The sequence below is a fragment of the Hyalella azteca genome, unplaced genomic scaffold, assembly GCF_000764305.2.
Source record: "Hyalella azteca isolate HAZT.00-mixed unplaced genomic scaffold, Hazt_2.0.2 contig11639, whole genome shotgun sequence".
In the NCBI taxonomy this organism is placed as follows: Eukaryota; Metazoa; Arthropoda; class Malacostraca; order Amphipoda; family Hyalellidae; genus Hyalella; species Hyalella azteca.
Window position 1 is genome coordinate 477,927 of NW_025941628.1, and position 13,504 is coordinate 491,430.

Sequence of the window (13,504 nt, forward strand, 5' to 3'; positions counted from 1 at the left end):
TTTCTGATGTATTGACATTATTATATATAGTATACTCACGTACGTGTAGCTTCTCATGCCAATATGGCTGAAAATTACTATGCTTCTCAGGTCCCTTACACCAAATTCATAGTGGCATTCATCCCTAGAGTGAAGCACTAAGGTTCTTAATATTTCAGGTTAGCGTACGCGGGTATCTGGGCAGAACGCAGTGACGTTTGATTGAGCGCATTTGCAGAAACGTCGATCTTGAGCACATCGATAGTCGGAGCACGTAAGTGTGCCCGCACCAGGGAGGGCGATCGTGAGAGTTATTGCAACACCTCAGGAATACCGAAGCACTCAATACTGGAGAGACATGAGCTATAATCGCCGGTGCGACAGTTCTTATACCTCAGCGTCACTCGATACCCAAAGTGTAGCGAGACGCGACAATGATATCAGCATTATTTGGAGTATTGCTGCGGTCAGTAGTCAACAGCGCAATTCTTTAACTGTATCGAAATTTTAAAAGCATTCAGGAAATGGTGACACTTTTCTGTTATTTGGTCGGTGACGATTTTTTCTTGAACACAACAAAGTTCAATACGGGATGGAAACTTCATTCTTAACCGTAATATTGTAGACTTCATCAAGATTCACGGGATAAATTATTATTTTTAATATTTGTAGCAGTCCAAATTCAGTGAGTCTCGATCAGTTCGCTCGAATAAATCAAATCATAATATTTCACAGAGTTTTTACTGACCGTCAAAGAGCGAGAGAATTTTTCGGTGAACTTCTCGACCTGTATCAAACTTATCCAGGCCTGCAACGAAGTATCTTTGACATGCAAGAGCGCGGATTCGATTGCACTCGGCAACTGAAAACGCATTGCTTCTTTTGTGCCCTTTTGTGCCAGAGCTAAAACCTAAAAATACAATCAAGCTTGTCAAATTTTTTCACCGTCGAGATTCTTGTTTCAAACGGGGCATCGGCTTCAAAGGAAAGGCCACCCTAACAAACTCAAGAATTTCTCGGTCTGGGCTTCAAAAATTGCACAATGAGCTAGGGTTTTTTAACGTTAATGCGCATAAATGATTGTGATGACCATTTCGGCAGAAGTAAGAATAGATACAGAAGATTATTCGCTTTAATTGCAGCAGAACGAATAAATAAAATCGAGGTAAATAAAGTGAAGAGCGTTGAGAGAAAGTGAATGGTTTTAGAGCTCCAAGATGATTATGTTACCCGGGACACTGGGACGAGAAATGACACACCAATTTAGCAATAAGATTAGAAGCTTTGGTCAGCGGTGCCCACTGCCACTACTGATATCGTCAGGGAAAAAATAAACTCTTATATGATGCTTCAGCATAGACTGGGCCACTGCTCTAAAAAATTGTAGCGATTCAGGAAACTCGATTTGGATAGTATAAAACTATAGGATAGATATAGATGAGCGTATTATGACAGTTTTCCAAACATTTACAACTTGGACAAAAAATAGTGAAATCGTCATGAATAATCAATACTTCGTAATGTCAGAACTAATGTCTTCGATATGGAAAACAAAAGATTTTGATTAAGCTCAATAGGCAGTTTTTCTTAATTACAGCTCATATAATGAGTTCTACAAATAATCGCACCTGAAACAAGACACTTGCGAAGTTTTCACAATAATGACATGATAAGTTGTATTAATTGATGGGTGTGAATTTTGATTATATTTACACCTAAACATTCTTTGCTTCACCATGCATTGGTATGATGATTTTTTTGATAGTTTAAATATTGAGCTCTGAATGATTTCAATCAGAATTTTTTTTGCAGATGAAATATAAGTATTTAGCGGATAAAAATGGCAAAATACTTTAATGGCAAATGTTCCTCAAAAAATGAGGACCATAGCTAAAACTATAAAAATACTAGCATAAAATTTCAAGAATCAAAAAATAGTAGGCTCATCACGAATCAAATGAGGCGAAAAACGATAGAGGTTTGTAAAAAAAGCTATATAGATAAATGTGCAAAATATTCACAAATTTCGCGGCAGAGCAAGCCACGTTTGTTCGAGTGAAGGACTGACTACACCGAACAGCATCAAGGACCACAGCAGCCTGCGGTCCCTGTTAACAATCCATCGCGCGGACAGCCTGATTAATCGCTCCCGCCGAACTGTTTTCGGAGGCACGAGCTCGACAGATTCCAATTAAAAGAATGTCACGTAGCGTTATTGTCGGCTTTGCTTGGGGGAACCTCTTTCTCGCAGCACTGCAGGACATCTACGCATATGCAGTCTCTTGGTCATTTCTTGTGATAACATCGCATTCGAATACATGGAACGGATTATCTAGGGTTAGACTGAGGAAACATGGTGGGGTTACTCAAAATTCTATAATTTATATAGTAGAAAGCAGGATTATATTTTTAAATCTCTATACGATGCTAATGAAGATCCAAAATCTGCAAAGATTACGTAATTAATTATAACATAATTCGTGCCGCTGCGACGTAGTTAAACCGCACGTCAAAGATCACAACAGAATGTACTTCGTGTGCGAATGACAGATAAGATAACATTCGTTGTATCAGATAAGATTCGCATCCAAACGGTGCTAACCGTTCCTGTGCTTCGTTGTCAGTGCGTGGAAGTACCTTGTGGTGCGAAGTGAAGTTCTGTCTGCCACGAATATGTGATAGTTTTATTATTGATACTTGTAACAGTGAAACTCTTTCGATAATATATTAATTTTTTTTAAATTAATTGGTGAAGAGTTATTGAAACTGTTCACACTGACAGATCGGCCACATTATCCCCTCCCCATATTAAGATCATTAACGTGGCGAAAGCATCTATTGCCAAAAGTTTGGTCGTCCTACAGAGTGTTGACATGGCTTAGAAACGAGACACCAGAGGACTGGCAGTTAGGAGATCCCCATGGAGAGATAGGAGCTGAAGTACCCCACACCCCCTCCAAGAGACGCGTTCTTCTCTTTAACTGGAATCTCTAGAATTTAATTCGAACAATGTCCGGGAGTGGCAAAGTAGTTCGGTTCGCTGATGAAACCGCAAGAAAGAGACCGTGGCAAGACTCCCTGAACACCTCGTCTCAGGTTCTAAGTTTCCTGCTCTCGACGGGAATGCTCTCGGACATTACCTTCGCAGTTGGACCCGACGGGAGGCAATTTAGAGTGAGTTGTTACTTAGTTAATTGATTGTCAGCTTCGCTGACACATCTCAAGAGCCCATCAACAATTTATCTTCAATCAAATAGAAAACCTTCAAAACATTGATGCTTCAATGTATACAAAACCTCAATACCATGCAGTGAGTTAAGTGTAATTCACTAACTAAATAAATCATGAAATCAAGCACTTCTGTTCGAAAACCTTCAGTCCGAAATCAAATCATTCAATTAGATTTAGATTAAGATTAGTAACTCAGTGACTAGTAAAGGGTACATCGAGGCTGATGATTGTGTACCGATTTAGATTGAATTTCGCAAGACAAATGCTGCCATGGAATCAACCACGAATGTTTTCAAAATTCCTTCTTAAATTCGGTCCATCGAGTCAGTAATAAGCTTACTGACGGAGATTTGTAGGCATAATTTTAGTTTACAAAATTATCAGCTCACGTAAAGCTGTCATAAAGAGTGGTTTGTTTCTGATGAGATTTTGCTCATTTCAAGAAAATGGTTTTGCTCAAAGTGCACCAGTAAATTCTATTTCAATCAGCAGTCAAAATTCAATATTGCAGTTTCCACTATATGGCAGCTCATTGGACACTGCGAATGATATATTTGTATAGGGATCGTAAGGAGAGTCTTCAGTATTGAGTGTGCGCAACGCTGTTCTCGGTGAGCTCAAATCAGTGGCAAATTTCGAGCGTTTCCACGTCATGGCCCGCAACTAATTTGATCCCAGCTCCACACCAACCAATGATTTGAAAGAGCATTGGCAATTAATTTCAACTAGCCCGACGATGGAAAAACGCTCATATCATCAGTGATGAAATTCCAGTGGCAGAGGAGCATATTAATGAAGCCATCACGCTTTGGCGTGCCATCTTATCATGCATGAGAGACCCGAGAATTTTACTCTGTGACCGGACCGTTGACTGGAGCGCGAAGTTAATGCAATTCGCTTCGTAAAAACAATGTCCTGTGAAGTAAAAGCTGCACAGGAAAATTATGGTCGAAGTGTTGAGCCACTTACGGTCACGAAAATCAGGCGATGTCAATCGAACTCAAGCATTGGCGTCTCACTTGAAAATCATTAAGCTTCATGTACTCAAAAGCAGCTTGCCATAGGATTAATATTTATGAGGATCTTGGTAATTATGACAATTTTAAATATATATATGGCCGGTAGAATTTCCATGGTCTTGTATAAAAACACGAATAAACCGTTGTCCATTCGTCATGTTGCAGCGCTGTGCGTTTATTTAAGCCGCCGTACTTCTTCAAAGAATACTAAAAAAATAAGTAATCAAAACATCTTTTTTTGGAAGTAGGGCTTAGTTAATCATTAGCGAGGATCCGGGCTGAAAGATCATCGATCATTAGCTGGCGCGTGTAGCTCACAATATCTGCCATTTCTAAAATTTTTTGATTTCTGTAAACCTTTATTGATGTTTTACCGTAACTCTCTCGCTCTCACCACCTTTACTTGATAGATTGTGATGCATTCGGCTCATTCTACGTTAGCATCGATCGACTCAGTGTAAGGTTACTCTAAGTCTCTCGAGTACTGAAACATATCTTGTGCCGTTTACCATATTCTAGGTCGTTTAATTACTTCCGTCTTCGTATGTTAGGGTCCGCATGGCCGAAACCACAAGTATTGGAATGATAAATTATATATCTTTATATATATATATATATAAAGTGTGAAAAATACTATTTTACATCAGGCTAAAGTTGCAAGCACATAGCACCTGCGTCCAGCAGGAAAACCGCACAACATATCCCGCATAACATTAGTTCCTAATTCACACAACTTGATAAATAAATGGCATATCTGCCCCAAAGCTACCCAAACATGTAGGATTTACATCTATCTCTTCCTTATCATTATCATATATTTATCGAAATGGTCTTTACTGAGGAGTCTGATCTGTATTATAAGCAATTATTCCGCCCGATGGACCTCGAGATTGTTATAATTATTTTGTGGGCCACAGTTACATGCTTGATACTCGTGACGAGGCGTCAAGGGTGAAGTGAAGAATGCATTTGGTGTTTTCCTTGATTTTATATTTTTGGTTAACCTGCGATCTAAACGAACTAATGATTTAAGTTCCAAATATGATTATTTTATGGTCCTCAGTTACATGCTTGATACTCGTGTCGAGGCGTCAAGGGTGAAGTGAAGAATGCATTTGGTGTTTTCCTTGATTTTTATATTTTTGGTTAACCTGCGATCTAAACGAACTAATTATTTAAGTTCTTGATATGATTATTATATGGTCCACAGTTACACCGCCTGATACTCGCGACGAGAAGTCAGGTGTTCGAGGAGATGCTCGTGATCGACACGCGCTACGCCTCAAGTGATGACGTCATCGGTGTAAGGAGCGATCCCGTGCCTGGCTTCCACTGGCTCATGCAGCACATATACTGCGACAAAACTGACATTGACAGCTTGGAATTGGCACTACAAATTCTCGAGTGAGTGATGGCATTGAATTTGAATTATTCTAAATGTTCAAGTGAAGTTTGTCGAAATAAGATTAGAAATTTCACTTCGTATTAACTGAAATTTTTCACAGACTACAACCAACGATATCATTTGTTTGAACTAATAAGTTCACAAAGACCTAATTGTATATCGAGATTTATTATCTTATCAGATAATAAATTAATTGCGATACATTCAAAGCAATGTACCTGAATTTATGAATTTCTTCCTATTCAAAGTCCAAATTATATAAAATCAGGAAATGAATGTTTCTGGTTCGATACATTTGACATTCTATATTTAAATTGACAATATTTTCTGAAGAATTTTAGGAACCTGTACTATATCATCTATATGATATACACATTAGAAGTAAACAGAACTTCAGCAGGATGATCTGTTATCTGACCAACCAAGCCTGTCTGCTGGAACATAACATGTGATAATGATTTGAAGAATAAACTAAATGATAACTAATTGCATATATTATTTAAATCTTCAGATTATCGGAAAAATACATGGTGGGAGGAGCATATGACTGCTGTCTCAAGGTGAGTATCAAAGTTGAATCGAAGCCTAAACACGATGAACAATAGGAAGCAATTAATTTTTGTGACTGCATGCTTAAGAACTGCACAAAAAGTAAGAACCAAAATTTAGAAACTAAACGATTTTCAAAACAAATATCTTGTAAGTAAATTTCAGAAGAAATCAGGTATTTCACAAGACCACAAATATTGTTTGAGAGCCATGTACAAGAAATCTCTCGACATTGCTATGACTATGACAGTTTCATTTGCATTGCTTTTGATATCGTATCAGCGTTCGCGAGGATAAAGTTAATTTAGTGCTCTTGTTTTGTACTTCTAAAGCATGTAAATAATGTTTATGACTCAACTTTAAAGTGAAAGAAAAATACAGATTAATTTTTTGAGTGTCTTGAGTAATTTAATTAGATCTAATATATTCAAAGATTGCATTACCAGAGAACATCAGACCGTACGAGGGACCAACACATTTACAAACTTTTGGCGGTTTTGCAGATTAGGCGGTAGATCTTACTTCAAAAAATTGAGTCCTGCTTTTTTTCCAAGTCAATTTAAAAACAATAAATTATTTCCCAACCTACAATGGATTATCAACATAATTATTTAGATCCAGAAAATTTGTGAAACATTAATAAAACAACTGGAAATATTTCATTTGTTAACAGATATTGTATTTTTAACATATTCTGTTAAAAAGTTATTATTCAGCAGTACTTTTGAATGAAGAAATAAATTTAGCTGCGAAAGGTGGAAGAAGGGGAACGATATTTTTCAAAGTTTTCGACGCATTCCATTGTAAAGCTCAGAAAAGATCTGAAGTCGTGCGATTCTTTCGGTTGAGTCATTCTGCACAACGGAAAAGGGAAACGAACGAAGACAATCAGCAACTTTAGCAATCTGTGTCGGCCAAAGCACTGGTTTACTTTGTCTTTGAAGGCTTACGAGGTTTACTATTAGGGCAAGTTGTTCTGCAACGCGCAGTCCCGTGAGAGATCCGAGAGATCCTCCCCCCCCGTGGTTTCCTGCGCCCTTTTTCTCACCGTAAATAATCATTTACTTCATAGTTCACGCTTATTGTGCAAACATTTCTCTTCCCTATTGAGGTTTCTTGTTTCTCGTATTGGGCTAATTTAATTAAAATTGAAGTTTTCGTTAGTAGACGAATCAATTTATTCAATACTCATTAATCAATATATACCTACTCTACGGTCATATATAACAAATTATAAAAGTTTAAGATGTGCCTGAAAATACTATAAAACCCTCTGTTTAACTAAAGCCGCTTCGTTCTCTTAAAGTAAAGCCTCAGTGTCTTCTTTTTATATACGAGAAGATTGTCCATTTGCTAAAAGCGTATTACCACTTTTACAAAAATAAATAAAATAAACATTCTTCTAAAATTCTTCGGATTCGCAGCTTGAATAGAGTTCTAAATGAGATCAAAAGCAGCTTCCGTGCAACACAAGCCGGATAGCAGTGATAAGGCTACAGATTAGTCCGGGAAATTACCCGTGGTCGTTCAAGAAATTGAAATATTATAATAATACGGTCGCTTTACCAATAATTTCACTTAATAGGATCAAAGATCGTCCTTATAAGAAGCTTATTTTTGCTAGCCCCTATTGATGTTTTGCGGTTGTGATATGGGTTGTTTGTAAACAGCATATACTTTCAGTACATCTAGCAGTGGCCGAGTTATGATGCTCGGAGTAAATCCTGCATCAATTTGAAAAGCCTTAAACCACAATCGCAACTTGAAAAGCCTTAAACCACATGTGCTCCACATCGCAAATATTACATACTGAGTATCAGATATTTATTTGAATCTTGCATTAGATAAATTTAAAAACATTTAGTATAATGATAAATGAATTTTGACATAAGTTCAGCTGCAGCTGTCGCACGTACACCTGGAGTCTTAGTTAAATTAGGTGCCTGGGATGCCATATTTCATTATTCATTTCTTTGACTATCGAAGGATCTGAAGTAGTTTAGTGGATAAAATTCAGATAACTTTTCTTCCATACTCATAGTAACGAAATAATAATAGGCAGGAAAAACATTAAGAATCCTCAAAAATTCATCCAGCAATTCGTATGGAAAATGATTATTGGCAAATGAATAAATGACGTAGATAAAGTACAAAATGAATCGGCAACAAAAGTATGTCTTTCATAGATAGCTATCGAAAAATTTCCGACCAATTGTACGTTATAACGCATTTCTTTGTGTAAACTTCATGTATTGAAAAAATACGGCAGGAGTCTTACTTGATGTATTTTTTTCAGTACCTGAGAACATCGGTGAAACGTAACAATGTTTTAAATCTCTACAAATTTCTGGTCTCAACTCGATCGGATAACGATGTCCTCTTCTCCTTATGTCGAAAGGTAATTAATACAAATATATTAGTTACTATCATTTAATTTCGGAGGTAATTTAAACTTGAAAATTATTTCGCAATTTATTAGCCTTGCTTAAGTATAATATTCCATGCCTCCAAATAATTTTTTTACCACGAACTTTTAAAAATTTACTTCGTAGACACATTATTATCTTAATCAATAAGCGATATTGTGCTATTTATCAAAAGTTTTTCATGGAAAAAGTGTGATTCCGATTCTATTTCATTCAGAACACATTGTGAAACAAACATACGATGAATGCAGGGAACGAAGTTGTGTAAACCAAGTTAGGATTCTCTTACTTGTGTATCAGGTCTTTAATGTCTTGTGTATCAGGTCTTTATTGTCTTGTGTATCAGGTCTTTAATGTCTTGTGTATCAGGTCTTTAATGTCTTATGTAACAGGTCTTTAATGTCTTGTGTATCAGGTCTTTAATGATAACGGCAACTCAGTATTGACGTCGCCGGCCTTACTGAAGCTGCCAGTCAACTGCCTGACATCGCTTCTGAAAGAACCTCTCAGCGTCAGCTCAGAAGTAGTAATTTTCAACGCCGTCGTGTCTTGGTGAGCTGCCATATATCTCGCAAGTTTCGAAGTCCCGACGCTTACTAGAACGAGATCCTATAGTGCCTATACCATCTGCTGCTTCTCACATGCTTTCTGCTAATGAAATTATTTCAGACAGAGATTGCTCTTTGATTTTGGTAGTTACTGTCCACGTAATTATTCGAGAGTTTTAACGAAGCACCCTCTACTGCTTCGAGAGTCAATGTTGTATATAAACTGAAATTATGATATTGTTTTGTGTCATACTATTTTTTTCGATGTGTATTAGATCATTATTTTATTTCCAAAGGGGTAAAGCGCAATTGAAACCCAAAGGGCTCACCTGCACAGCGAAAAATTTAAGGCGGGAGGTGGAACCCTTGATTCCATACATTCGATTTTTTACGATGACGTCGGAAGATTTCGTAAAGAACGTTCTAGTGGCTGACGTGCTAACGTCAGACGAGAGCGTAGTCGCCCTCAAACAAATAGCTTTGCCTGACGTCTCAGTGGCGGACGTCGACGGTGTAAAACTCAATCCTTCGAGGGAGTGCAGGATTCAGCTCATCACCAAGGTCGGTTTATTTGCCTTCTTAGCAGGGCGAAAAGCAGGAGTCCGGTACGAGCTGATTGCTACAACCCAACTATGTATTGATGTACATTTTTTTGGCATCATTCCAATCATCAGTAATCAATATAATTGAATTTTCCTTAATCAGATTACTCAATAAAATTTATAATTTGGTAGAATAATTTTAATAATTTTCACACTGATCATTGAATTAGTTATAAGCTAAAACCGATTGTAGATTAGTTTCATGCAGGAAAATATCGGGGCTAGAAATTTCTTGATAATATGTTGAACATTGTTTGCATGGTTGAGAGAACGATATGAGTACACAGGCTGGCGAAGTTAATTTCAAAATGCTTTACCCTCTTAACGATGAAAGGTCTATAATTAGGTTTTCTTGGCTAAACAGCAAGTTAGAGAGATCCGATATACTAAAAATTCTTTGTCAGAGAAAAATGGATTAAAATTGATTTGAAAACAACGATAATGCCAATAAATCTATCATAATTTCATTAAAAGTTTTCAGGGATCAGCTTCAATACTTGTTTAAAATTCAAGGCAAGTGCAGTATTATACAGGCGAGAAAACTTACACAATAGCTAGAGCAACCTAAAAGATTAATATGTGGCTTCTTCAAACTATCGCCAGTCATGAAAAGATCCGGTCAAATGACACGAGTTTAGATTCTATGAACATGGCACGAAATGGAAAAGAATCGGCGACAGGCCACATCAGGCCTACACTTCAGAGCCGACATCACTATGTTATGTGGCGAAAAAATATAAACAATTTCAAACGGTACAACTCCCTAGTTTACAAGTATACATGCATGCGAATATTATGCGTAAGCGTGCGTCGGAATGACGTCGTGCGACTTTTATATAAGATTGGCCAAAAACCGAGTTATCGTTCTGAAAATCTACTTGCTTATCCGCTTTTTCCCGTTGCGCATCTTCACGCTGAAATGTGTCATAAACATGTGTTCGATGATGATTTTGAATATTTTATTTCATCTCAGGTGCTGCCTGTTTGAGGATTTTGGAATCCATTTATATTTGTTAACGGAAACCTAGTCTGAATAGCGCTTTTAGTCCGGATCCACTTTAAATTGTCCACATATGGATAGATGTATTTATGAATTTTGAAGCGATCTTGAATTCAATTTTAGTTGCATTTTCTTTGCTGCTGAATTCCAGGTTAATTCGAGATTTATGGATATGATATATAGTAATATTTTTGCATAAATGGTGAATAAAAAAACTTGCCGCACGGGAGTTAACTCTTTTTACTCCATTTTGCTTGGACGTTTATCTAATTTGATAGGGCAATATTGAAATCATTCAGTGTCTATGGATTTCATTATTGAAAGTTCTAATTTTCATGATTGTATGATTATTAGTACCTATCTATTATTAATTCAATTGCTATGTCTATACTTTTATTAATACAACTCAGTAACTCATGCCTGTTATTTAAGTAGGTACTACTCAATAAGTATTATAGTTTTTCTATGACAATGCACTATATTGCAATGTTACCATTGAGTTTGACAATTTATCAGCATTGACTGATTATCAAATTTATAGTAGTTCAGACTAACAACCAATGATAATATGAATAACTCAAAGTGTTCGTTTTAGTTATGTACAACACGATCACTAATGTAATTTCGTGCGTTTCAGGAGCGCACGAGACAGTGCGTGTGTGAAGGCGTGACGCGATCGTGGCTCACGCGCGTCTGCTTTGAGTTTCATCTCACGGTCTCTGACAACGTCGTGCTGCTCGGCCTCAAATTCCTCGTCGAGAATTCCTCTGCCCCGATTGATGTCAGCATTCGTCAGATATTAGCCAACTTTCTTTTGAATATCATATTTGGGTCATTATACTCGGTTATTTAATTCTTCTGAGGGATGATGAGATTATGGTATTGATTCTAATTGGGTTGCAAAATTAATTGTTTTATTAAAATAATTTAATGAAGCTATTTTGTATCAGTACACAAGCGAACAATCCTTGACCTTAGATTTTTTATAGCATATGTAATTAATATAACGATATGATTTTTAATATGACTTCATCGAATATAACCTCATCGATATGACCTCATTTAATAAAACGATATGATGTGAGGTCTATGACGTGCTAAAAAAATTCTCACATTAAATTCCAAGTCGAAAAACATGCAATTGTAGTTGTGAATGAAAATAAACCAAGTAATAATAATAATGCAAAAAATTTCTGCAGCTGGAAATATCAAGAGAAGATTCGCCGAAATCTGTGCTAAGCTCAAGCCAGTGCCAGAGCAACGACCCTCACTGCCAGAACGTGACGGCGACGTTCCTAAGTCCGCCTCACCTACGGGAAAGCGTTGGATATTTGGTTAAAATTTCGGCAGCTAAAGGAGGCTCAGGGCTGTCGATTTTCGGAGCAGAACACAAAGCTGCTACTTTTACTGAAGCTGGCATCACCTTTACGCTGGCCCCAGGTGTTTTCCCTCAAGATATTACCTTCATTTAGGAATACGTTTAAATAATTATGCTGATTTGTAACGAGATTTTTTTGTCCTAATAATGCAGTTTATGTAATTTTGAAAGGTAGAGAATGATTGAATTGTCCACTGGCTTACGCAGTGCCATCACTGAAGAAATTTGTACAATTAATTGCTTATGAAATTTGATCCGTCCTGCCTACATTTTTGTTTTGTGTAATAGTTGATCGCATTCGCATGACGAGTTTAATTAAATATTTTAATATTTCCTACTCAACTTTGATGCTATGGCCGCATTTAAGTGATTTTAATACTTTATTAATCACTCATTACTCTGCTTAACTTCAGGCATAATATTAGTTATTGATTATTTGTTATCGAAGAGCACACTATTAAATCTAATTATGATAAAACCTAAGTTATTTTCAAGTCGAAATATAAATGCATATCTTCTTTCAATTCCCATGTCAGCCTCTCAATATCAAGATCATTATAGTGAAGACTACAGTATTGAACTTAATAAACATAATTTTTCGTATTACAACTGGACATACTAAAGATTTATTTAACCTAATAACATTTGATATCATCAAACCGGCAGGGGAAGCTCCTATCACGCCCAAAAATCAACCAAAACAAGGAAATGGAATTTTTAGTCCCGATGTTAACCAATGATTTGTGACCAAATAACTTGTTCCTATTATTGAACAGTTCACGCTTTGAAAAATCGAATAATTGCACGAAGAATTAAAAATGGTGCAAAAGACCGTATCGTTGGAGGTCAAATATTCTCTTCAGAAGGATAGAAAATAGCAGATCTTTGATTTATGTTTCGTCCGTCAATTATTATTGCAAAGTTTCACTGCCTTCAGTATATTCTAAAAAGTAACCGAATTCTCACGTATTCAACTCTGCCGAGTGAACAACTCAATCCATATAAATAAAATCATAAATTATTTCCTAATCATGATAATAATCACATGGAATTTTTAAATTAGATTATTAATATTAACATCTAATAATAACATAATTTATTTCGACTTTCACTGTTCAACATCATGAAACACTCACCTCTTCCAGAATTTAAAAATTATTCCGTTCAAATTCTAACTCAACTAACAAGTAAAGACGCTAAAAAATCTATGTACCGGCTCGCCGAGTCTGGAGTTTGCCAAGGACGTTCGAACGGATCCTTTGACGTACAGCGTCCTCTCTCCGTGGCCGGAGCTCCTGCATCAATCACGGAGTCTGTGCTTGAAATGACGGATGAGAGGAAATATTTCTGGTACTGCCGCTGAGGAT

The 13,504-nt window shown here is 36.7% G+C and overlaps 1 protein-coding gene across 1 annotated transcript; it reads left to right on the top strand.

The window, feature by feature from the left end:
• Positions 1–2,615: 2,615 nt before the first annotated feature.
• On the top strand, positions 2,616–12,740 carry LOC108679872 (BTB/POZ domain-containing protein 6). Its single transcript, XM_018168603.2, has 8 exons — positions 2,616–3,153; positions 5,440–5,633; positions 6,146–6,194; positions 8,480–8,581; positions 9,025–9,161; positions 9,454–9,718; positions 11,397–11,540; positions 11,959–12,740. Exons 1-8 carry the CDS (start codon positions 2,989–2,991, stop codon positions 12,229–12,231), a joined length of 1,329 nt encoding a protein of 442 aa, XP_018024092.1. The 5' UTR covers positions 2,616–2,988; the 3' UTR covers positions 12,232–12,740.
• The last annotated feature ends 764 nt before the right edge of the window (positions 12,741–13,504 follow it).

Excerpts from the sequence above, each read along its gene's own strand:
- LOC108679872 (XM_018168603.2), top strand. The coding sequence starts at position 2,989 with ATGTCCGGGAGTGGCAAAGTAGTTCGGTTCGCTGATGAAACCGCAAGA. Across the intron at positions 5,634-6,145 it reads TTGGCACTACAAATTCTCGA|ATTATCGGAAAAATACATGG; the intron begins GTGAGTGATGGC and ends TTAAATCTTCAG. Across the intron at positions 9,719-11,396 it reads GGATTCAGCTCATCACCAAG|GAGCGCACGAGACAGTGCGT; the intron begins GTCGGTTTATTT and ends CGTGCGTTTCAG.